Here is a 26,893-nt window from a genome sequence, read left to right as displayed (position 1 = left end):
AGAACTATTTCTTATGTCACAAAGTCTTTAAAATATGCTGGTGGTTTCCTCTCTCTTACTGAACGTCGTAGACATCCAGAGGATGCACTCTCAAGGGATGCACTTTGAGTCAATTCAGGCCTTCTTTGAGCACTGGGTGAATCTGACAATTGATTTCTTTGACATCCAGATTTCAAACTCTCAGGCTCCCAGTTATCTGAAGATTCAAGTGTTGTTGACGTACTGAGTGATTCAGGCATTTTAACATCAGCATCAATTGACACCACATCAGAATCATAAGGTTCCCCCAAGGCCGCTTGAAAGTCTTTAGTCAGGATCTCTTTTTGTTGTCGCCTGAATAATTGATCCACATGACGTCGCACTATTTGGGCACTTCCTATTGCCACTTTATAGGATACAGGTCCTGTGATTTCCTGAATTACTCCCTGCACCCATTTTGGTCCATACCCAAAGTTCCTAGTGTACACCGCATCTCCTACTTCAAAACAGCGAGATTTTGCATGTTGGTCATGTTGCTCTTTTTGAACTTGTTGTTTCAATTCAATTTTGCTGGTGAAGTCAGGGTGCATTCTGTCTAGGGTGCATCGCAATTTCCTCCCCATCATCATTTCTGCAGGTGACAATCCCGTTGTAGACTGGGGTGTAATACGATAGCTAAACAATGCTCTATGCAACTTGGTCTCCATAGTGTTCCCAGAACTTTTTTTCATAAGGTCCTTAAAAGTGTGGACTGCCCGCTCAGCAAGACCATTAGATGATGGATGATACGGGGCAGAAGTAACATGCGTTATGCCATTTCTAGACATAAATTCTTTGCTCACTTCACTTACAAAACACTGAGCGTTATCCGACACCATCATTTCAGGAATGCCATGGGTACTGAAACTCTTTCTGAGGCACTCAAGAGTATTCGCTGTTGTTGCTGAATTTACGGGATATGCCTCAATCCACTTAGAATGGGCATCAACTAAGATTAAAAACATCTTTCCCAGGAATGGACCAGCATAGTCCATATGAACTCTTCTCCATGGCTGTCGTGGCCACTCCCACGGATGAAGTGGTGCACCCACAGGGGCTTTTCGGTGTTCTTGACACACAGTACAATCTTTTACTCGGGCCTCAATGTCAACATCTAAATTTGGCCACCACAGGTAACTCCTTGCCAGGCCTTTCATCCTTGACATACCTGGGTGAGACTGGTGTAGCTGTTCCAGCAACCCCGAACGTCCTTGCTCTGGAATGATGATGCGGGCTCCCCACAGCACACACCCGTCTTGAACACTGAGCTCTTGTTGTCTCTGTTTATAAGGTGCAAATTCATTTGTATTACTGTGATCAGGCCAACCTTTAAGCACATACTCACGCACTCTAGAGAGGACAGGATCTCGAGTTGTCCAGTGCTTGATTTGCTCTGATGTCGTCAAAGGACTTACAACGCTGTCCAACATCAAAACATAATCCTCCTTCGATTCTTTCTCTGGAATCTCTAGAACAGGAAGACGACTGAGGGCATCTGCATTTCCATTGTCCTTGCCCGCTCTATAAGAAATGACATACTCATATGCCCCCAACATCACTGCCCATCTCATAATTCTTTGAGAGACCATCTGCGGCACAGCTTTCAGTTCATTCAGTAAACTTAATAAAGGTTTATGGTCTGTACAGATCACAAATTTACGGCCATACAGATATTTATGGAATTTCTTTACCCCGAACACTACAGCTAAACCCTCCTTCTCCAGCTGTGAGTAGTTTTTTTCTGCTACTGTAAGTGTTCGTGATACAAACCCAATGGGTCTCTCCGTTCCATCTGCCATACGGTGTGCCAACACGGCTCCCACACCGTACGCTGAGGCATCACAAGAAAGCACTAATTGTTTTTTCTCATCATAGTGGATTAACACACGGTTAGACTGCAGTAACTCTTTGGATTTTTTAAAAACTTCCTCTTCTTCCTCTTTCCAACACCAGGGGACATCCTTCTTTAAAAGCCTGTGCAATGGAGCAAGCAGTGTTGAGAGGTTTGGCAGAAACCTGTTATAGAAATTCAACAGTCCCAAATATGCTTTCAGCTCTGTTACTGACGTCGGTCTTGGTGCATCTTGAACTGCTTGGACTTTTTCAGGAACTGGATGAATACCAGTGGCATCCACTTTGTGTCCCAGGAAAATGACTTCCTTTTCCAAGAATTTACACTTTCCCCTTTTCAACCTCAAACCATACTCCTCCAAACGCTGCAACACTTGATCTAGTGTCCTCAAATGCTCCTGATCATCTCGTCCTGTCAGCAAGATGTCGTCCAGATATACAGTGACCTTTGGAATATCTTTCAGGACCCCTTCCATGGTCCTCTGGAAGATTGCTGGACTGGAACTAACGCCAAAAGGTAATCTGGTGTACGTGAACAATCCTTTGTGGGTATTCACAGTCACATACGGCCTGGACGTCTCATCTAACACAATCTGTTGATATGCATGACTCATATCTAACTTGCTGTACTTTTTACCTCCAGCTAAAACTGCAAACATGTCCTCCATTCGAGGAATAGGATACTGCTCCAGTGATGACTCTCTGTTAATGGTTACTCTGTAGTCTCCACAAAGCCTTACTGACCCATCTGGTTTTAAAACAGGCACAACAGGTGCTGCCCACTCTGAGAATTTCACAGGCTCTATAACATGGTCTTTAATCAGGCGATCAAGTTCGGCTTCAACTTTCTCTCTCATAGCAAAAGGCAGTGACCTTGATTTAAAAAAATGAGGCTTTGCATCCCTTGGTACATGAATCTTAGCAGTGGCTCCTTTTAATGTTCCAAGTTCGTCTTTGAAAACGGTTTCATGTTTCCTTAAGATGTCTTGCAACAACTCTGAGGTATCTGTAATTTTACTCACTCTTTCCCAGCTGAGTTCCAGGTCTATAAGCCATGATCGTCCTAATAAATTAGGCCCAGCTCCTGCCACCACTACTGCTGTGAGTTCTTTGATAAGCCCTTTGTGGTTGACTTTAACCTTGGTGGTACCTAGAACGTGCACTGGCTGTCCTGTGTATGTTTTTAGACTGAGAGAGCTTGTTTTGAGTTCAGCCCAGTTCTTTTTAGCTTCCATTTTTCCATACTCCATCTGTGATAAGACAGTCACACTACATCCAGTGTCAATCTCAAACTTCACAGGGCATTCATTTACAATCAGTGTCTGTGTAATAGGGGGTACATGGGGCTGTGGGGTCTCTAAACTATACATGGTGAACACTTCTTCAGATGGATCTTCCTCCTCTTCTTGAAGATAATTTGCCCTCTTTGATTGATTTCCTCTCCCCCATTTCCAAAATTTCCTGTCTTTATTAACACCAGTTTCTTGTGGTTTCATTCTACATACTCTTTTCACATGTCCAATTTTACCACAATTATAACACTTTTCGTTGGCAAATCTACAGTCTTTTGGTCCATGGTTACTTCCACCACATCGATAGCACATTCCTGTAACACTCGCTCTACTTTTTTCTCCTGTGTCCATTTTGAAAACAGTGGTACCCATTCGATTTCCTGTATCTTTATGCAAATCAGCCATATCCTTATTAGCAGCTTCAATAGCTTGAGCTTTCCTTAGAGCAGTCTCAAACGTCAGTCCATCCTCAGCCAGTAATCTCCGTTGTATGCTGTCATCATTAACACCACACACTAATCTGTCTCTCAGCATAACTGTAAGCGTGTCTCCAAAATTACAATCTTGTGCCAGCTTCCTCAATTCGGCCACATATTCTACTATGCTTTCGTCAAATCGTCTGTTACGTGAATTAAACTTCCACCTTTGAACTATTTCACTAGGCTTCGGATTAAAGTGATTTTTCAGCAAACTCACCAGATCCTCATAACTTTTTGATCCCGGTCTCTCAGGACTCAGTAAATTCCTCATTAGTGTGTACGTCTGAGCTCCCACACAGCTCAACAATATAGCTCGTTTTTTCTCTGGTTCTTCAACATCATTTGCCACGAAAAAATGATTCAATATTTCACAATACTCCTCCCATGATTGTGACTTATTATCAAATGGTGTCACGGATCCCAACATGCCAGCCATAGTTCAATTCAGTTCAGTCAGTACTTCAGGTGATAGCTATCAACTTTCATCAGCTCACCCCGTTGGTGTCCTGCTTTTTTTTATATTCCCTCAGGAAACAGCTGCTCCAAAGTTCTGACTTTCATCCTCGTCGCCATATGTTGTATCGTAGATACCGAGGAAAAACTCAGAGACAACGGTAACTTCAGGATGGTCTCGTTTTATTAGGACTCATCTCTGTAGCTAGCAATACACACACAAGTACCCCACACTGCGCGTTCTTCTCTGCTTTTAACAGTGCAACAGCCCACAAACACAATGCACCATCGCCCCCTACTGGACAAACCCAATACCACCCTTAACATACAACAGTTTTGTTATTTTTGATAATAAGCAAGGTGTAATCTTTCAAATTATGTCTATTTGATCACGAAATGCAAACAATAAATGCCGTTTTGGCGCTCTTAGATGTGGCGTGACAGATATCACTGTATGCATGCGGCAGCGCGGAGCGCGATCATCTCTTCCTCAGTTACAGAATAAACATGAATGGACACCCGAAGGTATGTTGAAAGATACAGTATACTTACTGAAAGGCATCATAACTCGTGTAAACACTCAATCAGTGTTTCAACAGCGGAAATACGTCAATAAAACGCTTAGTTTTCCACATAGCTTTATATTTACCTCAGGCAAGTCATTCAGTGTCCACAGCTTGCTGGTTTGCTAACTCTTTCACTAAATAAATGCTATATATTAGCCTATATATTATATTTTACTTAAAGGGGTCATATAATGGTACATGCACTTTTTCAAGTTGATTGTACTGAAATGTGTGTTGGCAGTGCCTGTACACAACCATCATATAATGATAAAAATCCATCCAGTGGTTTTGTTTTAACCCTTTAAGACCGACGGGAGCGCCGCGTGTGTCTGTTTAAACACCTATAGAAACTGAAACCAAATTGCTAGCTCAATCATTCTTTTTGCATACAAAACCAGAGATGTAACATGTTCAGATCAAGCCTCCAACATGCCCATGTTGCGTTGTTTTCACCCTCTAATCAGTCTGTACAAACTGCGTAATATGCGTTTACAAAAAAACAACACAAAAATGCATTGCACGTCTTTGCACACATGTTCTGTAGATCTGCGATTGATAGTTACGTCTTCCGATGGCTCATTGACGTATCACGTTCTGTGCACTATGACCCCCGGGTGTGTCGCATATTGTGACGTCACAAGCTGCGTCATTTGACCATGCGTTTGACTCGCGTGATTTTTTTTCCCCAAACCACTTCAGCGGAAATCCCGCCCTGCAGCCGATTCTAAAGTTTTCATTGCTCATGTCAATCACTGTACAGATTGCCTACACCAAACACTGATCCCTAAACCTACCCGTCACTGTAACCTAAACCAATGAAATCGGCTGCAGGGCGGGATTTCCGCTAAAGTGGTTTGGGGAAAAAAAAAATCACACGTTTGACTCCCATTTGCTATATGTTCCTTCTTATCGTTATTGTCTTTTTACCATTGCTTTATTTTATCATTTCTTTCTCCTTTAGACACTCACAAATACAAGCACATTCACACACACACACACGCGCGTGCGCGTGCGCGCACGCACGCAACGTTATGTCTAAACGAAAGTACACGGACGCGGAGGTTTTGGAAATACATATTGCGTCCGATGACGATGAACTATACGTCTGCTCATCTATTTATTTTATATTTTAACCAATTCAATGTTCAATCAATATTCAAAAGCAAAATGTTATCTGTTTGACCACAAATGTAATTGAATATTTTACATGGCATTTCCCCTCCCTTTTTTTGAATGAGTGTAAAAATGAGTGTATCTTCAAAACTAATTTATGTAAACAGTTCAAATCAATTCTGTGTAGTTTTAAATTGTTTTATGCACGTTTTTCACATTGACAAGTTTGAGGTTGACATTTATCCATTTTTTGTATTGAATAAAATATGTAAAAAATAAATAATTAAAATTGTTTTTCTTTTTGTTTATTGCACTTTTGAGATATTTATCTAGTTACTATTGATTTTTTACAAACATAGCCTTCAAATTGGGAGAGTAAGGATTATTTTGATGTATGGCATATGAAAATGCTCAAAAGAATGACAGCACAGCATGTAAAAATACAAAGATATACTCTGGTGGAATTGTTCTATGGCAGGTCATAAAGTGTTAATCTCCTTATATGTTTTCCCCTGCCTCAAATCGAGCCGTTCGACCGTGTGACGTCACACGGTCGGACGCCCCTCCCGCGATTGTTGATTGATAGGCACGTTTCAACACAGACCCGCCCTCGCTCGTGAGAGCTGTCAATCATAGTCCGCGCGGACCGGCGCGGTCATTGTTGATATGCTGGAGCACTGTCTATGAGCAGAATGGCGTCTAAGCGATTGTGGTGTTCTGTTCTTGGGTGTAATAACGAACACAGCAGTCATTTTAATGTTCCTAAATCCGAACCGCTGAAGACGCAGTGGCTGAGTTTGTTTTCGAAGGGAATATTCCCCACGAGCAACGTCAATGCTTTCATGTTTGCGCGAATCATTTCTCAGCAGACTGCTTTATAAACGAGGGTCAGTATAAAGCTGGATTTGCTAAGCAGCTGCTCCTGAATAAAGAATCGGTACCAGATATTCGTGTTCCTGCTGAACCTCTAGAACAACTGAAGTGAGTGTAACGTTTTATTAAACTTTATATTAATATTTATATCTTTGCAAATCGCTTCACGATGAATGAGTCTAAGGTTTACACTCAGGGTACATTACTGCATGTTTTCTATGTATGACGTTCTCCATATAATTCATAATCCCACGTTTATAATGAACAACACGTTATGGTATTGTGTTACAAACGTGTACGCACAGAACAGAGGGGCGGGGTGAGCAAAGCTCATGATCATTTAAAGTCATATGCACTGAAACGGCGTGCTGAAAACAGAGCTGTTTTTGACCAGGTAAAATAAGTGTTTTCTTACAATACTAATGAGAATTTTTAATTAAAGTATATTACAAACTTTTAATTTAGACCCTAAAGAATCATATTAGCTTGTACAAAAATGGCATTATATGACCCCTTTAACCTGTTTATGATATCTTGATTATTTAATGTATGTTTAAAATAGTTGTCATGAAAATAACAGCAACTGTGTAAATTATTATATAACAATAACAAATTAGAGTAAAAACATGTTAATGCAAAAATTGCCTTATGTGCAGTTTACATGTTTTCATACAATTTGTTATTTGAGTGTTGACAGAGACAATTTATATAGAGACATGCCACTTCCCCAATCCTTAATACAACTACATAGGGAAAACCCGTAACGCCAAAGATGGCGGTTGTATGCACATGCCCCGCCCCTCCCGCTGGAAAGCCAATCGTCTGCTTTTAACAGTCAAGCTGGAAAACATTTAAGCCTATCGTCTGGTTCCACTGACGCTTGTGCACAGTTGAGGTTTGCGACAGCGGAAAATATGTTATTGTTTGAAAAGGCGGCAGATTTGATGTGTTAGTTGTGTAAATATCAGACATCCCAAGTCTCCCGGAAGTTCCGGGAGTCTCCCGCAGATTGATAGCGGCTCCCTGATGACCGTAAATTAGTTCAAATCTCCCGGAATCTAGAGCGAGCGAGCAGTAGCGCGGTTACTAGGTTACACCCCTAGTAACAGAGTTACACTTGCAAAAGAGTGAGAGAGAGAGACACATATGAAAACGTTAGGTAGGCTCAGATCTATAGAGAGAAAGAGTTGCGACGCTCTTTGATCGCTCGCGATGGCTGTCACGTGGTTCATGTAAGCCCCAATAGTTCCAAAACATACACGGGCTGTCATGTTCTTCTATGGGACAGACAGCATTGCATTATTGACCGGTAAATATAAAATAAAACACACACCCAAGTACTTTTTCAGCTGTTACTGCATTATTGCATTAGTTATGCATTTGGAGAGGCAGGGTGACAACGAAATAGCCTACTACTGTATATTACTTAGATACGTTTTAGGCTTCTTTTTTTTTTTTAAGGAAAAGACAGAGCTAGATAAGATCGAAGACGACAAAGATGAGGTCAATACGAAAAAGACAACTAAATGGGCAGTTAACACTTTCAGTGACTTGTTGTTGCGCCAAAGACAGAACAATTGTGATTTCGAGACCTAACGTTACTCTGCGTCTCTTTTAAATGAGACATTGCGGGAGTTGTATGCCTCTGTTCAGTCTACCGCTGGACGCGAATACAGTGTTGCAAGTTTGATGCGTCTCAGAGCAGGTATAAACCGTCACATTACAAAATACAACATCATAAGGGATAAAGACTTCAAGTCAAGCAATGCCGTCTTTAAATCAGTTTTAAAGCGCTACAGGAAAAATGGAAAAGACACCAGCGTTCATCATCATAATCAAGAAACTTCACTGCCGTACCATGAGTGCAGCAGGCGTAATGATATGACGCAGGGCCTGAAAATAGGCCACCTTCCATCAACACAACGGAACTATTTTCAGGCGCTGCGTCATATCATTACGCCTGCTGCTCTCATGGTACGGCAGTGAAGTTTCTTGATTATTACGCAGGAATGAGAGTATAGTTCCTAGCCATATCAGCCTAGAAAATCCCAACTTTACATTTTCCGTCGGTCTTAGTGCACGATTTAACTACAGAAGAGTCAAGTTTTAAATAGGAAAAATAGCGAAACTCTTTGGTCATTTTTTTTTTTAGAAATGCTAATGGTCTTGTCCACTCCAATGATGTATGCTAAGCTATGCTAAAAGTGGTACCGCCAGAACCGGAGATCGGCTGAATGGATTCAAAACCGGTAAAACTCAACAGTTTAACTCTGGGGGAGTTGTAAAATGAGCCTATTTCCAAAAAAAGTGGAGTATCCCTTTAAAGGTGCTCTATGGAACTTTTAGCGGCCTCTAGTGGTGATGTTTCAGATTGCAACAAGAGCGCTCGTGTGCGTGTGCGATCTCAGGAGCGAGCATTCACTACTGCAGAGCTGCCAACTCTCACGCATTGGCCGTGAGACACACGCATTTGATTGGTTTCACACGCTCACACGCCACACCCCCGATTTCTCACGCTGAAGTGTCAACCTGGTCGGTCAAATGCCTGGAAGATGAGTTTATCTATATATCTACCTGTTGAGCCACTCGTGATCGACTATTTATGCCGCAAATTAATTAAAATGTCCCGGAATCTAGAGCGAGCGCGTACGCGAGACAGAGTTTGCGCTCCAAACTGCGTAGCGCGCGCACGTCAGAGAGGGGAAGCGAGCGAGAGACCCAAAACATCACGACCCCCCCCGTTTCGTCCTGAATCGATCAGAATCACGTTTGGCCTGACGAGCTTCAGCAGATAAAACTTTGTTTTGTTTTTTATATTAATGTGGAGTTAGTGTTGGAGTGTGTGTTGTGCTGGAGGCAGGTCGTTTTTGGGTGTGATCAGACTCCATGTCGTCAGCTGCAGTGCCGTCGGTCGCATAGACTGTATATAAGGAGAGCGGCTCGGGAGCGCGCATGCACGTCACATCCGATGGATTTCGCGGTAAATCCGACCCGGAGACTTCACATATAAATATGAATATTGGCCTTCAGAGGTAATAGCAAAACCCGACAAGTGGATCATTGTAATGTGTGATTACAACCCCTTCACATTCATTTTAGAAGAAAAGTTCCATATAGCACCTTTAAATAAATAAATAAAATATATGCTGAGCAAACTACTTGTTGTGGAATGTGCAGAAAAAGATCAACGCCTACTTCATCACAACTTCGGCCCCATCCACTGGTGTGTTAGTGAGATGACAAGGAGAGAAGTAAGATGCAGGATTAATCCACTAAAATAACATAACCTTCCAAAGGATCCTGACGCCGGTTTGACACTGCCCGCGTTAGCAGAGCGGAGGCAGCACAAAAATTCAACAAAATCATGCACATCATAGATGTCTATACTGTATGTGTGCTATATGAATCTGTCTATTCTATTTACCTTTCTTGAGTTGACTTGTTCGCTCGTGGGCCAGGGAAAGGTTGTCAAAAACACTTTTAAATGACTTACCATCGGCTTAAATGACTTACCATCGGCACCAAGAGCCACTGCAACTTCATCCCATGCTTTTTCCTTTGCCTGCAAGTCTTTATAAAGCACATTATGTGGATCATAAATTACTTTATGCTTCTCAACCCCCACAATGAGACGAGTGTCGTCCATTAATATCGTCTTGTCAGGTGCACTCTAAAGGCCACTGCCTGTGACACCACATGCTTTTGTTTATGATTGTCAGCATGATGTCAGCATGACATGTTCTTATATATAATGGCATATATATATATATATATATATATTATAATTAAATTAATCTGTAGGCTAATTTAAGCTAAACTGTATAAAACAGTATAAATTGTTTAAACTTGTTTTTGTAGTTCGGGCAAAAAGTCTGTTTTTGGACATTTGTTTTCTTTTTAAATTGCTGACGGTCATTTGATTGACGGTTTATAATAGATATCATCAATGCGCTTTTTGGGTAAAACGCTTTTTGTATTTTGCCATGATCAATGCATTGTCAAAATAGACTCGGCGCCGAAACGATCGCGGCACTGCTGCTTCTGCCCAAGAGGAGCCCAAGTTTCCACTAACTTGGGCTCCTCTCCTATGCGCTGCCGCGCCGCCTCTGCGTGCGGTGTGAACGCTCTAATCTGTTAACATGGGCGCCGGAAAAAATACTTGCTGCTCATGCAACCGGCGTAAGGCCGCGTGTCCACCAAAGCGTTTTTAGCCAGCTGAAAACGCTAGGCGCTCTGCTGAAAACGCCTAGCTGTGGGCGCTTGAGAGTGTTTTGAGACGCTTTGCTTGTTATGATAGGGAATATCCGCGAAAGTGTTACTAGTATCTCATTTCACAGATAATTTGTTTCTGTGTTCTGTCTAATTAGTTTCCGCGCCGTGTTTTACCCAAAGTTGAACATTCTTCAACTCTCAGAGACCGGTAAAAATCGATGAGCGCTCAGCGCTTGAGCGTTAAATACACGCTCAGCGCCTCGTTACACTCATATTGTTGAAATTGTTACTCTCAAATGTCAAAAAATGCTTTGGTGGACACAGGGCCGAATGCTCGGAATGTGGTTATTTATTTTCAACAATGTGAATGCCTCAGAGTATTATTTATTTGTATTCAGTACATTTCACTGTGTACTATTCTTTGGTAAGGACTTTTACAATATGGACTTCATAGTAATGCGACAAAATGTAAGTAACTGAGTTAATTCTAATGCCTGATCTTTGACCAGTGATTTCTAAAATGTAATGTTTTAAGTACAGTCAGATGTTCCTTGTCTGTGTCAGTAAATCACAAAACGGTCAACTTCACATTGTTTCTTTTAGTAGGATGAAAATAATCTGTTATTTAAACTGTGGTTAAATTATATATAGAAAGCTATCAAAGAACTCTCCCTCTACAATCGCTGGAAGCTGTCAATCAAACAGCTCACTTTTATCAGGGACCGAGTTCTGGACTCAGCACCAAAACTCCTGTTATAGTAAACTAATCTCTTATTTACTTTGTGTTTGTACTGTTAGTTATGATTCGTTAGATTGCAGAAATCGAGTTGCTAAGACCAGAGGCCAAAGCAAGTTGGAAGAAAAAAAAAAAGCGTTTTATTTATTTATTTCTACATTTGCCGTAGTATTGTCGGTGGGTTCAATAACACATCCCCCAAAAGGGGGGCCTTGTCCAGATCCTACTGGTATTTGAGGGGCCTTGTCATGGAAAAGTTTGGGAACCCCTGCTATAATCAACGCTTTACGGTTAGTTAACCTTGAGAGCTGTAATAGTCAAATCATGCAAAAGGTTTTCGAGGGAGATCCACCTGTAATACTTGCTATTTCATATGCAAAGAGGTTAGCAAATCCGAGCAGTGGTTTACACTGAAGTCTCTCAGCAGACACGCCCGTTCAAACAGAGCATTTAAATCAGAGGTGTTGTGGCAAATTTCTTAAACATCATCACTGCGTAAGAGACACTGAGTCAAATTGTCTTTTAAAGTAATTTATTCTCTTGCAAGAGAAGGTCAGACAGTCATACAGACATTCAGAGCCCGTCTGCCTGCAGAGTGTAAGACCAGGAGGAGGAGCTGTGCGACACCTTTTATATTCTTTATTAAGGTCTCCTTCAGCTGATGCTTTTTCCTAGTAGTTTTCCACTAACTTGGGCACACTTTTGCACATGCTCCCATTCATCACTATCTTTGACACTGGGACCAACTAATTTAGATGCATCCTGACCTCTAAGGTCAGAAGGTCCCTCTTCAGCTATCCCATCCTGTCTCACTCTGCACAGATACAGGTGTACAAACATACATACATTTCCCGTTTCCATATCACAATACAAACAATAGAAACATGTGACTCACATTACTTTGTAACATCTACAGAAGATCAATGAAAATAAGAAACAATTTCCATTACAATTCCCCCTTTTTATCATTCACTGATAATCAAAATAGTAATAATCAGGAATGAAATCAGGTGAGAAGGATATACACATATATATATATATATATATGCCCAGCACCGCCAATTAAGCAAACCAAAACGAATGTGCCGCCGATGTACGAGTTCTATGGGCCATTAAGACAAAAAACAAAACAAAAAAAGTATGAGATGTATCGGCCCAAAAAGCACGTCGGCCCACCGGAATCTCCGGGTAGTCCCGATGGCATTAGCATGCCTGGACGTCACACTTTAAATTCTACCTGTTGCCTTTCACCATGCACTTATTTAGCTGCTGTCGCATCAATTGACATGCCATCTCCTTCCCCCCTCTAGCCCCCGACAGCTTTTTTGCTTTATCCATCTTTTTCGATGACAACTCACTCACTACTTGTTCCTGCTCGCTCTGCGCTAACGGCGCCTGCTCGCGATATTACAATATATATACCGCTATGCAGAAATTATTTAGAAACACACAACAACAGCTACATATAGAAAATACCCCCCAAAAAAATTTTAACCAATGCTTTTGATCTATAATTCATCAAAATCACTGTCTATCTGACAGGACAGTTAACATTGTAAGCTAACTTACCTCAGGCTTGCTTTCCGATGTGCAGTTCTTTGTTCGGCAGTGTGTCCAGTTGTCAGACTCGCGGTGTAAAATACTTTGAAAACAATTCTGCCCTACTCTGACTCGGATTGGCTGTCAGGTATCGGCATTAGGAATGATGATTGTTTTTTTTTTTAAAGCTGCGAAGTTTATAGAGATATAGCGGTTTAGATTCTCATTGGATCTGCACAAATCACGTAGGTGACCCATTTTGGTTTTAAAATGGCGAATTTCGTCGAAAGGTGAGTTTTCATGCCTGAATAATAATAATAATAATTCAGCAAATTTACTTCATTAAATCACACTTATACTCTTCATCTCTGATTTTCGTATAAATGATCACTCTTCTTAAACTTTTAAAAGCTTTTAAAAGCTTAGGCTGTTTTTATGATAGTCCCTTAAGTATTTAGCAAGCAAAGTAAATGCTTTATCAGAAGCCGGGCTAAATGAATAAGCACTGTTATCGCATTCCGGACATAAAATCAGACCCTCAGTATAAACAAGAAATAGTATAGATCATAGTAGGAAAAACATATCTTAACTCAATTTAACACATTTCACTGTAACTTCCACTACTTGTATCATCCTCATAATTTTGTTCATACTTGGGATAGACTGCCATTTTCACCCATTGAACCGACATTACAGCTTTCACCAGTCTCTGTACTGAGCTGGACACACATTGCATAATGCATGGTAAGCATAACAATATTGACAATTCTATCGCTGAAATTGGTAGTACAGTTTTAATTAACCAGTTTTTTTTACCCTTAATGGAGAGTCCCATCAAGTTTATTCAATAGTAATAGTCTGTATGGTGCCTTGGTGTCCTGTATACAGTAGCCAGCACAAATATCAAACGTGATTTATCATTTGCACTATATATTGTTACATTAAGCATCAACACTTCAAAAGAATTATATTTGAAACTAGATTTCTTAGTAATTCTGAAAATATTACTATAAATTACAGCAACACCTCCCCCTTTGCCTTTCAGACGAGGTTCATGTTTATAACAGTAATCTTGGGGGGTGGACTCATTTAAAGTAATGTAATTGTTTGGTTTTAGCCAGGTTTCTGTCAAACACAACACATTTAGGTTATAGTCTGTAATCATATCATTAACAATAAGTGCTTTTGAAATAAGGGATTGAATATTCAGCAACCCAAGCATTATCATTTGCTCATTTATATTATATCTGTTTTTTATTTGTTGAACATCAATTAAATTTTTACCCTTAGATGGGTTTCGAAGTTTTTTGTATGTCCTAATTTGGGGAACAGACACAGTCTCTATATGATGATATCTAGGTGAAAGAGTCTCTATGTGATGGGATTTATCTGACCTCAGTGACGTGAGACAGCTAGCAGACGGTCGGTTTAGCCAGTCTGTCTGCTGCCTGACCTGAGCCCCAGATTGTCATGTTTGAGCTCTAAGACTATGTGCCATATTACTAGAGAGAAGAGCAGCACCATCCAACATTTCAACAGGTCAGGTCTGCCCAAAAACTTTTCCTTGAGTGAGGACAGTCTACTATCTCATCACTCCTGTGAACAGGAAGGGGGCCAGAGCAAAGTACAGTGCCTGACATCGTACTTGTGAGTTCACACATCTCTTTAACGTTAATTTTGGTGATCTCCGACTGGCGGAGTCGATAATCATTAGTGCCGACATGAATAATAGGAGTTTCCCCTACTGCGTATTAGCTACGCAATATGAAGTGACCGTTCTTGAAAGGGAACTACATATAGAGAAGCTCATGCAAGTTATTCAGAAGGACAACACAAAATCATCTTAAAAAAATTACGAGTTCCTTATACGAAATACTTTTTTATTATGTTTGTCAAAATACAAGGTATTATCGCAATGTACGAACTTAAATAATATTAACCAATATTTCATCATTAGGTACTAGATAGTAGAGCTGGACTATTCTGGTGAATTTGTGAACATGACTTTGTTCAAGAAAAAATGTGCTCATGACTTAAGCCACTCTAAGTACAAGTTTTGTTATTCTTGTAACAAATTCTACATGCAATGTAAGTATATAATGATGAATGACATTAACAATAGTGCATCACCTCTTCACAGCCAGAATAAATAAATACATTTGCACAGAATATTGATAGATATAACTAGTTTGACGACATTTACACCCACGCACAATATTCATAAACATAAATAAGCATTTCCATCTAAAATTGGAGCAAACCTCACCATGCCTCTATGTAACTTTGACAAATTTCTCTATCAGATGATGTCGCTATGTTACAAGATATTCGATCTTTTGATTTATCAGAATATCAAACTATTAACTTGAATGTTACAGATCTGAAAATGAACTTTAGTTATTTAGGAAACTCAAGGCAACACTTTTTCTTATGAGTCTGTAGCTGAGATAATCGGATGAAACTCTTCCCACATGAAGAGCACTGGTGTGGCTTCTCTCCAGTATGAACTCTCTCGTGATCTTTCAGGTGTCCTGACTGAGAGAAACTCTTTTCACAGTGTGAGCACTTGTACGGTTTCTCTCCAGTATGAATCCTCTGGTGTGATTTTAAGCCGTTCGATGTAGTAAAGGCCTTTCCACAGTGTGAGCACTTGTACGGTTTCTCTCCAGTATGAACTCTCTGGTGTGATTTTAAGTGGGTGGATGTAGTGAAGGTCTTTCCACAGTGTGAGCAAATATAAGGTCTCACACCAGTATGAATAGTCTCATGCTCTTTTAAATGTTGCAGTAGTCTAAAACACTTTCCACATAAAGAACAAAAGTGAGGCTTCACACCAGCATGAACATTAAGGTGACTTTGTAAGCTTGATGAAAGAACAAATGTTTTATCACACTGATCACAGCTGAAAGATCTCACTCCAGAGTGACGGCGCAGATGATCGTTGAGAACACCTTTGCACCTGAAACTCATTCCACATTGAGAGCATGAGAACGGTTTTTCTCCAGTGTGAATTCTCATGTGTCTGTTAAGGGTTGATTTATCTGTTAAACTCTTTCCACACTGAGAGCAAGTGAACGGTTTTTCTCCAGTGTGAGATCTCATGTGTCTGTTAAGGGTTGATTTATCTGTGAAAATCTTTCCACACTGAGAGCATGTGAATAGTTTTTTTCCCGTGTGAATCCTCATGTGTCTCTGAAGGTGTGTTTTATGTATGTAACTCTTTCCACATTCAGAGCAGGTGAAAGATCCTTTGACAACTGTGTTTCCATTTTCATTCGTGAAATGATGAGGTTTTTGCTGTTTGTCTTCATTCACTTCCACCGGATCTAAAATCAACAAATTAAAATTTCCATAAGTCAATAAAAAAAGGACAAAAAGATATATGGTTCAATCTCAATTTAGCACACATCCAGTTTACTACCGAGTTGGGTGTACACACACTAGGCGATCTTAACCATGCCCGAGCACGTTTGACCCCAAATCTGGTTCGTTTGACTACTGTGATCGTTTTAAATTATTAGCTTAAATATTTCTTGAGGAAAGGAGTTTCCCCCACTGCGTATTAGCTACGCAATATGAAGTGACCGTTCTCGAAAGGGAACTACATATAGAGAAGCTCATGCAAGTTATTCAGAAGATCAAGATGACACAAAATCATCTTTAAAAAATTACGAGTTCCTTATACGAAATACTTTTTGTACCGTGTCCGGGCCCGCATGAAGAGGTGGGCTCAGGCACGGTTCAATTGGGCTGCCTCCATAATAATCTATTAATACGTGCAGCTCAAGTGAAAATCGCTGTGGCATAAATGATAAATCTATTAGCGGAAGTGATTTTATTCAAAACAAAAAGTTTCATCGTAAAATGACGTAAGCGTGCTCCGGCCCAGAACATTAAGTGCAATCTGATTGCAGACCAGCGGGGAAGTTAGGGACAATCACGCCAGGACACGGTACAAGACAACCGTGCCTACTGTGAGTACACTAAATTCAGGATACTGTATTTTAAAGATAATTTTGTAAAATCAAAGCAAGCTTTACAGATATTTATTAGACAATGTGTTTAAACAATGTTTTTCATGCTTGTTCAATTAACCATTTACAAATTATTGCACATGAACCTATGGAACAGTCCTTAAGACACAAACCCCCGATTTTACAGACAAGTGAAAGTCAAGTCACAGTTTAGTCTCAGACTAAAATACATGTTTGAGCGGTTTTAATTGAAAGCCACTTGCACTGACAGATCTTAAAATATTTGTCACTTCCATTGTATTGTCTCAAGATGCACATCAATAATGTTTAAGGTACATTTATAAAAGCTACTTAAATGTCCTAATAGAACTAAGGCTTAATCCTGGCTTAATCTAAGCTCCGTCTGTGAAACCAGGCCTAACAGTTTACAGGTGGAAGAAAATTAAATGTCATAGTTCCAATAACTTAGGACTAGGGCTAAATGTTCGATAATGTTTATGGGGCAAAAGCAGAACGAAACTCATTTGAACGGTGCAACACGGATCATATATCCACTTGGCTCAAAGTTCAAACGGCAGCGCAGCGTGAGCTTATTAGAGCAGATACGTTTACTCGCTAAACAGTCTCTGTCATGCAACCACTAAACAGCGCTGTGAGATCCAGTGCAGTACAAATCCAGTCCAGTCCAGTCCAAATGTCTCAGTGATTTAAACTAGTTAAAAGACAGATGAAACGGCGCTGACAAACAGGAGAAACACTGTGTGCAACGATACAGACAGAAGACTTTTCAGTCTACAAATCTCCATAATTTACCATGATTACTGTAGTAACACTAACTGCACTATGGTATTGTGGCAGAAATGTGACAGAATAACCAGCCCATGACAGAACGACAGACCCATTAAAAGGGATCTAGCGGCAGTGAGAAAAATTCAAGGATTACAGCATTGGTCACAATATTTACAGTGAGAGAAATTCCTGAGTCTGTTCCAGTAAGGGACATTCCAGAGCCCAACCCAGAGAGCATTGCACGGTCCATAATAGCTCTAACATTTACGTTGTGTTTACCAGTTCACAGCCTTTCCAGAGCTTCCTGCTCTCCCGGGAGGGGGAGGGTACGGTCAAGTCTTAAGTGTTTTGATTCATGTTTGTATTTCTGTTTTAGTGTTTTGCTGTCAGTGTGTTAATTAGTTCAGTCTTCCTCCTTCCCCTGCCTGTTTGTATCCACGTTACTGATAAAGTGAGTTCTGTTCAGATGCGTCTAGTTAATTTAACCTCTTTTATTTGCTGTGAATTTAAGCCCAGTGTTTAGTCCTGTTCAGTTGTCTGTCGTCGTTACTATTTACTGGTTGTTCTGTTCCTGTTTTTGTTTTGGATTACCCATCCACAGCCAAGGAGGCCAGAGTGGAGGTGAAACCAGGCCCTAACAGTTGACAGGCAGAAGAAAATGTATGTCACAGTTCCAATAACTTAGGACTAGGGCTGTAAAACAGTATCGGCCGGTTTGGGGTCCAGCTTTCAAATTATAGACCGGTCCGAGTCGGTTCTGTGTAGCAACTTTATGGGTCTCTTTAGGTTCAGGTACAAATTTTTGGACCCATGTAGAAATCTACTCTGATCACCTGTGTGAACATGCCATAGTCCTGCTGAAGGAGGCATGAGGAATGCAGATGTGCAATAACAGAGCAATAAACACTAGTGTCTGTAATGTAAGACACCAAAGACAGCGCTTTGGCATTAGTCCTTTCTACCACATGTAACTATGTGACCGTGAAGAAAATTAGTTGGAGATGGCATCTGAGTTTTCCTCTTTTTCCACATCGCTTTTAAATCGCTTACAGTGCGTGTCCACTGGTGCAGATCAGAGCGTGCTTTTAAAATGAATTGAAAATATCTGAAAAAGCTCGCTCTGCGCTAGTGGACAAGCACCGTTGAGCATTTTAATTTCGAAATAGCGGCAATTTGGGGACGGCAATTGTTTGGATTGTGGGTTGATTATTAGAGGTCGACCAATTCATCGGTTTTACCAATTAATCAGCACCGATGGTTGATTGTTCGAACAAATCGGTTATCTGAAAAAATTCATGCCGAAAGTTGTTCTGTGTTGCGTCCAGTGCTGGAGAGGCTGAGAAGGGTCTGCTGTCATCATACAGTATGAGAGCGGCCTCTAGAGGCGAAATAAAAACCATCACTGATGCCTCATGGGGTTTGTTTTGACACGTAAGGCTGCGCGCTGCACGGAGAGCGCTGACACTTCAGATGCGCATTTAAAACTGGCAGCTAAATGCTATGAATACAGCTGGTCAATTTTATGCATTCATTTAAGCATTTTTAAAGCTATTGATGTGAGAAAGTAAATTGATATGTTCATGTAGCTGACAGAAACTTATAAACACATCAGAAACGCATTTGATTTAATTTCCTGTTTTTTTATCACTGCAATATGTAATGTGTTATTTTGATTAGATAATCAAGTGTTCTAAAAAATTATGACTGTTTGGATTTATATGAAATGGGAACACTTTACAATAAGGATCCATTTGTAACATTAACTAGGTATAATAAATGCTGTAGAAGTATTTTTCATTGTTAGTTTGTTAATTTCAACATTTACTAAAACGTTTTTTTAATTGAGTTTTAATTTATTTATCTGTTAACCTCAGTTAATGCACAATGAACTAACATGAATGATTAAGGTACAATTGTATTGCTCAAATATTAATACATGCTGTAAAAATGTATTGCATAATGCATTTAGTTAATGTAAGCTAGCAATACAATCTTGTAGTGCTGGGCAGTATACCGGTTCATACCGAATATCGTTTTTTATTTTTTGGTATTATATGTATGTCGCTTTAACAACGATCGTAACGCTGCACGGCGCGACACTGTTTGAGAGGGGTCGCTTTTCACTGTTGCACTGTGGTGATGCACAGCTGTATGTGTTACTAAGCGTGACGGTGAAGATTGATTGGTTAAACTATAATTGGTTAACAATATCAACACAGCCTTTTGGAAAATGTATTTGTGGTTGGCATTGACATTGTTAAATAATCATAAGCACTGCACGTCAAAACGCTGTGTTTTTATATGAATGTATTTTTGAAGGGAACTGTCTTAAAGGTCCCCTGACATGGGGTTATTTTATTATTTATAATGTTTCCTGGGTTGCCCTTATAATGTTAGTATGTTTTTTAGATCAAAAATAGTCATAATTTAGAAATAAAAGGCATTTTTCCTAACCTGATTTTAGCCTCTGATTTGAACGCTCTGTTTGAAGGGGCGTGTCTGCTGTGGGATTCAGTGTATCTGCCCACTGCTGTGATTGGCTGACATGCTTGCATATGAAATAGCTACATATTACATGTGAAACTCTCTCGAATACTTTTACTACAGCTATTATACGTTTTTACTATTACAGCTATCGATATTAACGAATCGTGAGAAGTTTTTAAAGTATTTAGATCTATTCCCATCACATAAAATGTTGCCGTGATGAGCATTGAGCAAGCAGAGGACAGTCTGTCATGTTGGACAGTTGATCATGAGAATGAAGATCGTATCATTGCAACGCAGTTTCTGCACTCTCTCTAATGCTTTCACCAATGCAAACACGATGATGTACATACAGTAAGAGCTTCGTTGTGCAGTAACGTGCGTCATTGATTTCAATTCATAACGAGTTGTCCAGATAAACTCACGCTGTGTGGAAAGATTGTTCTTTGATCGCTTTCTGTATAATTTGTTCAGAATTTATATAAGATTATTTTCATCCTACTAAAAGAAACGATGTGAAGTTGATATTTTAGTCACTGGCTTGAGTAACTGATGCATAAACAGTATCGAACGATTTTGAGAGAAAGATTACCTGTCTAAACTTGAACAATTAGGCTACACTTTGGGAAGTTGTGTCGGCGCATTTTCAGAGAAAATAAAATTAACCCATTGTTTCTTCAGAGGCTCGGATGAAGGAACTAAAAAATACTTTTGTGTTCATTTGTACATCCGAACACTGATCAACTGCCATGCTTCGCTCGTTTGCAAGCCATGATATCTCTTGAGGAAACACTCAAATCTCAAAGCTATTTCTATAGGAAAAACTAAAATCGCGCCGGCGCGTTCGTACTTCCTGTTCCTAGCTCGTTTTCTCATGGGCGAGCCAAATTCTCCGGGCGGGCAAAGCAGAGAAAGGGGAGGTAACTTTTCCTCATTATGACGTAATAACGAGGAGATTCAAAATCAGCGCGTCTGAGCTGCAGAGAAGACAAAAATAGCCAAAGCTCGGTTTACACCGACTGAAAATTCTAGACACGAGGGGACCAAATACAGGCTCGGGGAACTCATATTAATGTTAAAAAATCTCAGAAAGTGAAAATTTCATGTCAGGGGACCTTTAAGAAAAGTTTCGATGTTATTTTCATTTTATCTTTCTTTATCTTTCCTGAAAAAGCAGCTTTAATGAGCGCTGCTTTGTGTACAGCCGTTATCGAGGAAACTGCTGTTTCTGAGTGCCGTGCCTACAGCGCCTCCTCCTGGCACATCTTTGTAAACAGCATCATTTTGTGCAAACCTGAATTAATACAATTGTGGATATTTCTACAATATTCACTCATGACAGTAAAATAGGGCATTCTAAGTCAATCTACTGCAGTATTTCCTCTCTCAATCATTAGAAAATGTGGTTAGCACCCAGTCATGCTTGGAAAAAATAAAATACCATCATATGGATTTGTGGTCATAACGCCCAGCACTAGCCTACATTCTTGTGAACAAGTGGGAAATTTATTTACATACATGTTTCTAGGTTATAGCTAAAGAAACACACATTTGACCTGTAATATTTTAATGTTTAAATTATTTTCTGTAGAATTTGTTCTGTAAAATCTCTCATTTTAATATTCATATTTATTTCATTTGGCACATTTTCATGGTTCAGTACTGTTTTTTTATTTTTGTAATAAAGTTCAGCACTGTTTTACTTGTAGTATTATGTTTGTTTTTATGTTTGTTTTTTATCCAGTATTCCTTTTAAAAACTATAACATGATTAATTGGTTGTCAGCAAGTACGGCCCAATCTAGTTGGGGTGTGCAAAAACATCGATTCACATTTGAATCGCGATTCAAGCTTTACCGATTTAAAATCGATTCACAGAATTCCAAAAATCGATTCATTTTTGTTTTTTTGTGGCAATCGGGAGAGTCTGGGCTTTTCCCGGTGGGCCGGTAGTGTTTTTCGAGGCCGCGAGGGCCGGTCTGATAATAGTTATACATTGCAAGTTCTTAGCAACACCATCCGGCGGCCTGGTGTGCGGCCGCTGCTCAAACTGTGAATAAATCCATCGATCCGCAGATTTTGTTGAGTTCTTTTTTTTTCTCTATGAGTTCTTAAATCACGTGATATTTTGCCAAGCGTGTCAGAAGGTAAGGGTTCCTCCGCACTCGTATAATTTTTTTTCTCTCTCTCATCAAAACCGAATATGTTCATCAGTGGTTACAGTCTATATCAAGCAGGGACCCGTTTGTGTGCATTTTATTTTGTGACAACCAGAACGTGTAGACTAGAGAGTCTCCACAACGGCGATAGATTGAAGAGTGTGTCCGAGTGAAGACTGCGCGAGCCACAAGAGAACAACTGTATCCACACCACTGATAGCAGCGGACACGAGCGCTTTTTATTTAAGTTTTATTTTAAACTTGAATTAAATGTATTTGAAAGCTGGCCAAAGCTTGGCACTTTGCACTTTTTAGTTCAAAAGTTTTTATTTTTGTATGAAGACATATAAAGTAATATCAAACTACGTTTAATTTGTTGTGTTTCTTTTCTTTTAAATTGTATGTCTACTGCAATCAATCACATAGGAAAAAGTAAACTACATTTACATTCTGCGAATCGTTTTTTGAATCGAGAATCATTTTTTAATCGAAAATCGATTTTGAATCGAATCTTGAGCCTAAAAATCGATATCAAATTGTGACATTTTCAGAATCGTGCAGCCATACAATCTAGTTATAGGTATGGTAAAATCCACTACTAAAAAAAAGCAGTTTTAAGTGGGAGGTCGTTTCTTTTTTTTGCATCTAGTTTTAGATGTATTGTTAGATGTTTGTTTTCATCTTAATGTTCCTCATTAGTTATTAAAGGGTCATGAAACCCCAACTCACATTTTTTGAGGTGTGAATAAATATGTACAGGTTGCACATCACTGAAAACACTTCATGACAACTTGAAGGAATGAAGGAAAACACCAACCTATTTGTTCCTCTGTATCTTCATCTTTTATTCTGCAGGGTTCTTCCTTAATCTCCATCTTTACAATAGTATGTCCGTAGTTTCTCCTGGAGTAATTCCTCCTGCTTGCTTCTTCTTCTCCTGTGGGAAGATGTGAATATTCCCCAGCATTTAAACTCTCATGAACGGCTGTGGGAGCTTCACTGACTGAAGGAGTGAATTGTGGTCGTTGTTGCTCATTTAGCAGATGATCATCACACTTACAATCACTCGAGATTATTCAGCTTGAAGTGTTTTGATCAAACAACCATTTAGAAACAATTCAACTCCTCTAGCTGAATTTTATGTTGCTCTTACATTAGATAACATTTACATGCATTAAAAATGTTTACAAGGTTTAATTGCATAAAATGAAAACACAACTCAATCTTCACAAATTGTAACGTTAATGTGAAAAAAAGAGTCAGTAACGAGTTTTCACGAGCCTAAATGAACAACATCAGTCGGTTCATTTCTGAGTGATTCTAAATGAACGGACTCGTTTTTCCGTTCGGATTTAGATTTCTCCTAATAAATGATAAAATGAATGTACTCACAGTCTGAAAAACGGCAGATTTAGAGCAGAATGAACGGCTGTGTTCCAGTTCTCATGTTTATGTTCCCTCGGTCACTTCTCTTCTTCTCCTAGACTCGGATGTGTGTCATTGGTTGATCGAGCGCCTCTACTGGCGGAAACCACATTAAACCTATATTACCTTTAAAGAGCCTATATGCGTTTTTCTGAAATTTAAACTCGCGACTGACACCTGTGGCCAAAAAAACAGAACTGCTCTTCCTTTCTGCTCACTCTCGCAGCACACTTTAAGTGCGTGCACACTTCACTAACAGCATTTACAAGTGAACTGAAAACAACACAGTGCTATTTCAATGAATAGTTTTTATCACGTATTAGAAAAAAAAAGCCATTTCTGGGTCACTTCGTATTCCCAACACAGATCTGAGCTCCCTCCAAGGCTCAAATGCGAAGCCGATGTTCACTCTAATCCTTGCTCGGCGCCGGTCGCTCTCAATCTTCGATCTTTTTCGGCCACTAGTCAAGGGTTTAACTATTTTAGTCATCTGTGGAGTTACTGTTGGTGTCCGAGTTGTCCTGGGTCTCTTCTGTGTATTTGCAAAATCCATTGCACTGCTTGCGAGTGTAGGCTACTTGCTGACTAGCGGTGGTGGCAGAGTGATCTGAAACGTTTAACATGACGCGCTTGACGTCACATCCGCAGACAGCGCGGGAAAAATCCGACCCGACAGAAAATATGAAAAATAGGATACAGGCTTATAGGTGCACCCAATGTAAGCGGACAAGGTGTCAGTATGCTCATCAGGAGATGTTTAAGTCATAAATGGTAAAATAAAAAGGCTATTGTTACGTTTATTTTGGGGAAAAAGTTCCATATAGCCCCTTTAATTTTAAAGTTTCATTTTAAATTCAAGTTACATGATACAATAAGAGATATGAAGAATTACCTTAAACTCCAACTCCAGTTCTATCTGAGCAGCTCAATGCACGTTGCATGATTAAATAATGTCCTCACAATCTGATAAATACAGTGAATTAAATCAGTTTACTTGTTTCATGAATCACAATGGATTCGACTAGAACACAAAATATGCTCAAAACAAGTTAATTTCATTACTTTTTTTGACTAAATTGTTTGTCAAAATATAGCATATAACCATATAATGTAAGAGCCTAAATGTAAACCTTATTTTATAGCAGGTGGAAAACAAGTATTTCACTGCTGAATGATCACAGACACAGAACACATTCAAGCAATTTCATCTTCTCTCAGTGATGTGTTTGTCGAGTTCATATTATGAGATTAATCGCCTCTTCAAATATACATAAAAAAACAACTGGTGCCATTTTTAGTCAAAAGAATAATTGTTTACTACTACTGGTTCATTAGCAATACTGAATACAATGTTAAACCTCTTGAGCTATTGTAAGCTAAATTAAATCTATTTAGTTAAATAAATCACAAGTTGTGTTCATTTTTATTTCTCACATTTACACAATGTCCAGAGAGTGATTCAATCCAATAAAGTCTTCAATATGTTCTCAATGCATCACCTCTAAACAGCCAGACTAAAAACAAGTTGTTTGTGATATGAATGATATTTGATAGACTATTGTTGCTATTGTTTCACAAATGCCTCCTATATGTACAATGAAAATGATTAAACTACACAAAGAAACAAAACACATTCTTTCATAAATCATAGCGTTTTATGGCAACACAGTTTTCTGAATTATTATTTGTGTTCCATCTGTATGAGATGACCATTGTTAGCATCCGTCTGGAATATGCGTCAAGGAGTCTCTGTGGTTGGTTTGCAGATTTTGGAGCGGCAGGCTCTGTTGCCGTATCTGAGATATGAGATGACCATGCAGTGCTTAAGCGATGACACCGACAGGAGTATTTTCACATTGTTGCGATCACATGAGAAAGATTTTTAGAACTATATCTTTATCATTATAGTTATAGTTATCGTCCTTGGTGTGAACCGGCCTTTAGAATGCAATACACAACCATTTTGACCTTCCTTAAAGGTTCCCCTTGTCAAACAATCAAACAATACTAATTTTAAATTACTCTAATAAAAGTAATTTCACCTTTTGCTTAATCTGAATATCAAATTATTTACAAGTCATGGATCTGAACTTTGCTCACTTAGACACCTTCGGGCAATGCTTTTTCTTATGTTTCTGTAGAGTAGATAATTGGGTGAAACTCTTCCCACATGAAGAGCATTAGTTATTAACATAGGGCCGCTAACATGACAACGTTTTAACAGAAAACTCTTTAAGTTCTCTCTATGCAAACTTTAAAAAATGTTAACCTGTGAGAACGCTGATAGCGTGCACATGCGTATTAAGAGTTAATTCTGACTATACAGGTCCTTCTCAAAAAATTAGCATATTGTGATAAAGTTAATTATTTTCCATAATGTAATGATAAATTAAACTTTCATATATTTTAGATTCATTGCACACCAACTGAAATATTTCAGGTCTTTTATTGTTTTAATACTGATGATTTTGGCATACAGCTCATGAAAACCCAAAATTCCTGTCTCAAAAAATTAGCATATTTCATCCAACCAATAAAATAAGTGTTTTTAATACAAAAAAAAGGCAACCTTCAAATAATTATGTTCAGTTATGCACTCAATAGTCAATACTTGGTCGGGAATCCTTTTGCAGAAATGACTGCTTCAATGCGGCGTGGCATGGAGGCAATCAGCCTGTGGCACTGCTGAGGTGTTATGGAGGCCCAGGATGCTTCGATAGCGGCCTCAAGCTCATCCAGAGTGTTGGGTCTTGCGTCTCTCAACTTTCTCTTCACAATATCCCACAGATTCTCTATGGGGTTCAGGTCAGGAGAGCTGGCAGGCCAATTGAGCACAGTAATACCATGGTCAGTAAACCATTTACCAGTGGTTTTGGCACTGTGAGCAGGTGCCAGGTCGTGCTGAAAAATGAAATCTTCATCTCCATA

The 26,893-nt window shown here is 39.5% G+C and overlaps 4 protein-coding genes across 4 annotated transcripts in view; all 4 read right to left on the bottom strand.

Annotated features, from left to right (window-relative positions):
* LOC130073075 (gastrula zinc finger protein XlCGF7.1-like) overlaps window positions 1-23,999 on the bottom strand; it is a 161,818-nt gene extending 137,819 nt beyond the window's left edge. The window contains exon 1 of the mRNA XM_056238505.1: window positions 23,933-23,999. The gene's annotated coding sequence lies outside the window, so the exon portion shown is untranslated. The remainder of the gene's footprint in view (window positions 1-23,932) is intronic.
* Window positions 1-26,893, bottom strand: part of LOC130073045 (gastrula zinc finger protein XlCGF7.1-like) — a 471,752-nt gene that overhangs the window by 169,517 nt on the left and 275,342 nt on the right. The gene's annotated exons all lie outside the window — the stretch shown is intronic.
* On the bottom strand, window positions 12-4,126 carry LOC130073114 (uncharacterized protein K02A2.6-like). Its single transcript, XM_056238545.1, has one exon. It carries the CDS (start codon window positions 4,074-4,076, stop codon window positions 12-14), a length of 4,065 nt encoding a protein of 1,354 aa, XP_056094520.1. The 5' UTR covers window positions 4,077-4,126.
* Window positions 15,186-23,615, bottom strand: LOC130073062 (gastrula zinc finger protein XlCGF7.1-like). The gene is made up of 2 exons (XM_056238487.1): window positions 23,358-23,615; window positions 15,186-16,458 (listed from the first exon to the last, which is right to left on the bottom strand). Exons 1-2 carry the CDS (start codon window positions 23,413-23,415, stop codon window positions 15,530-15,532), a joined length of 987 nt encoding a protein of 328 aa, XP_056094462.1. The 5' UTR covers window positions 23,416-23,615; the 3' UTR covers window positions 15,186-15,529.

Source organism: Rhinichthys klamathensis, unplaced genomic scaffold (genome assembly GCF_029890125.1).
Source record: "Rhinichthys klamathensis goyatoka isolate OS25496 unplaced genomic scaffold, OSU_Roscu_1.1 h1tg000523l_1, whole genome shotgun sequence".
Lineage (NCBI taxonomy): Eukaryota > Metazoa > Chordata > Actinopteri > Cypriniformes > Leuciscidae > Rhinichthys > Rhinichthys klamathensis.
This window is presented reverse-complemented; position numbering and strand designations above follow the sequence as displayed.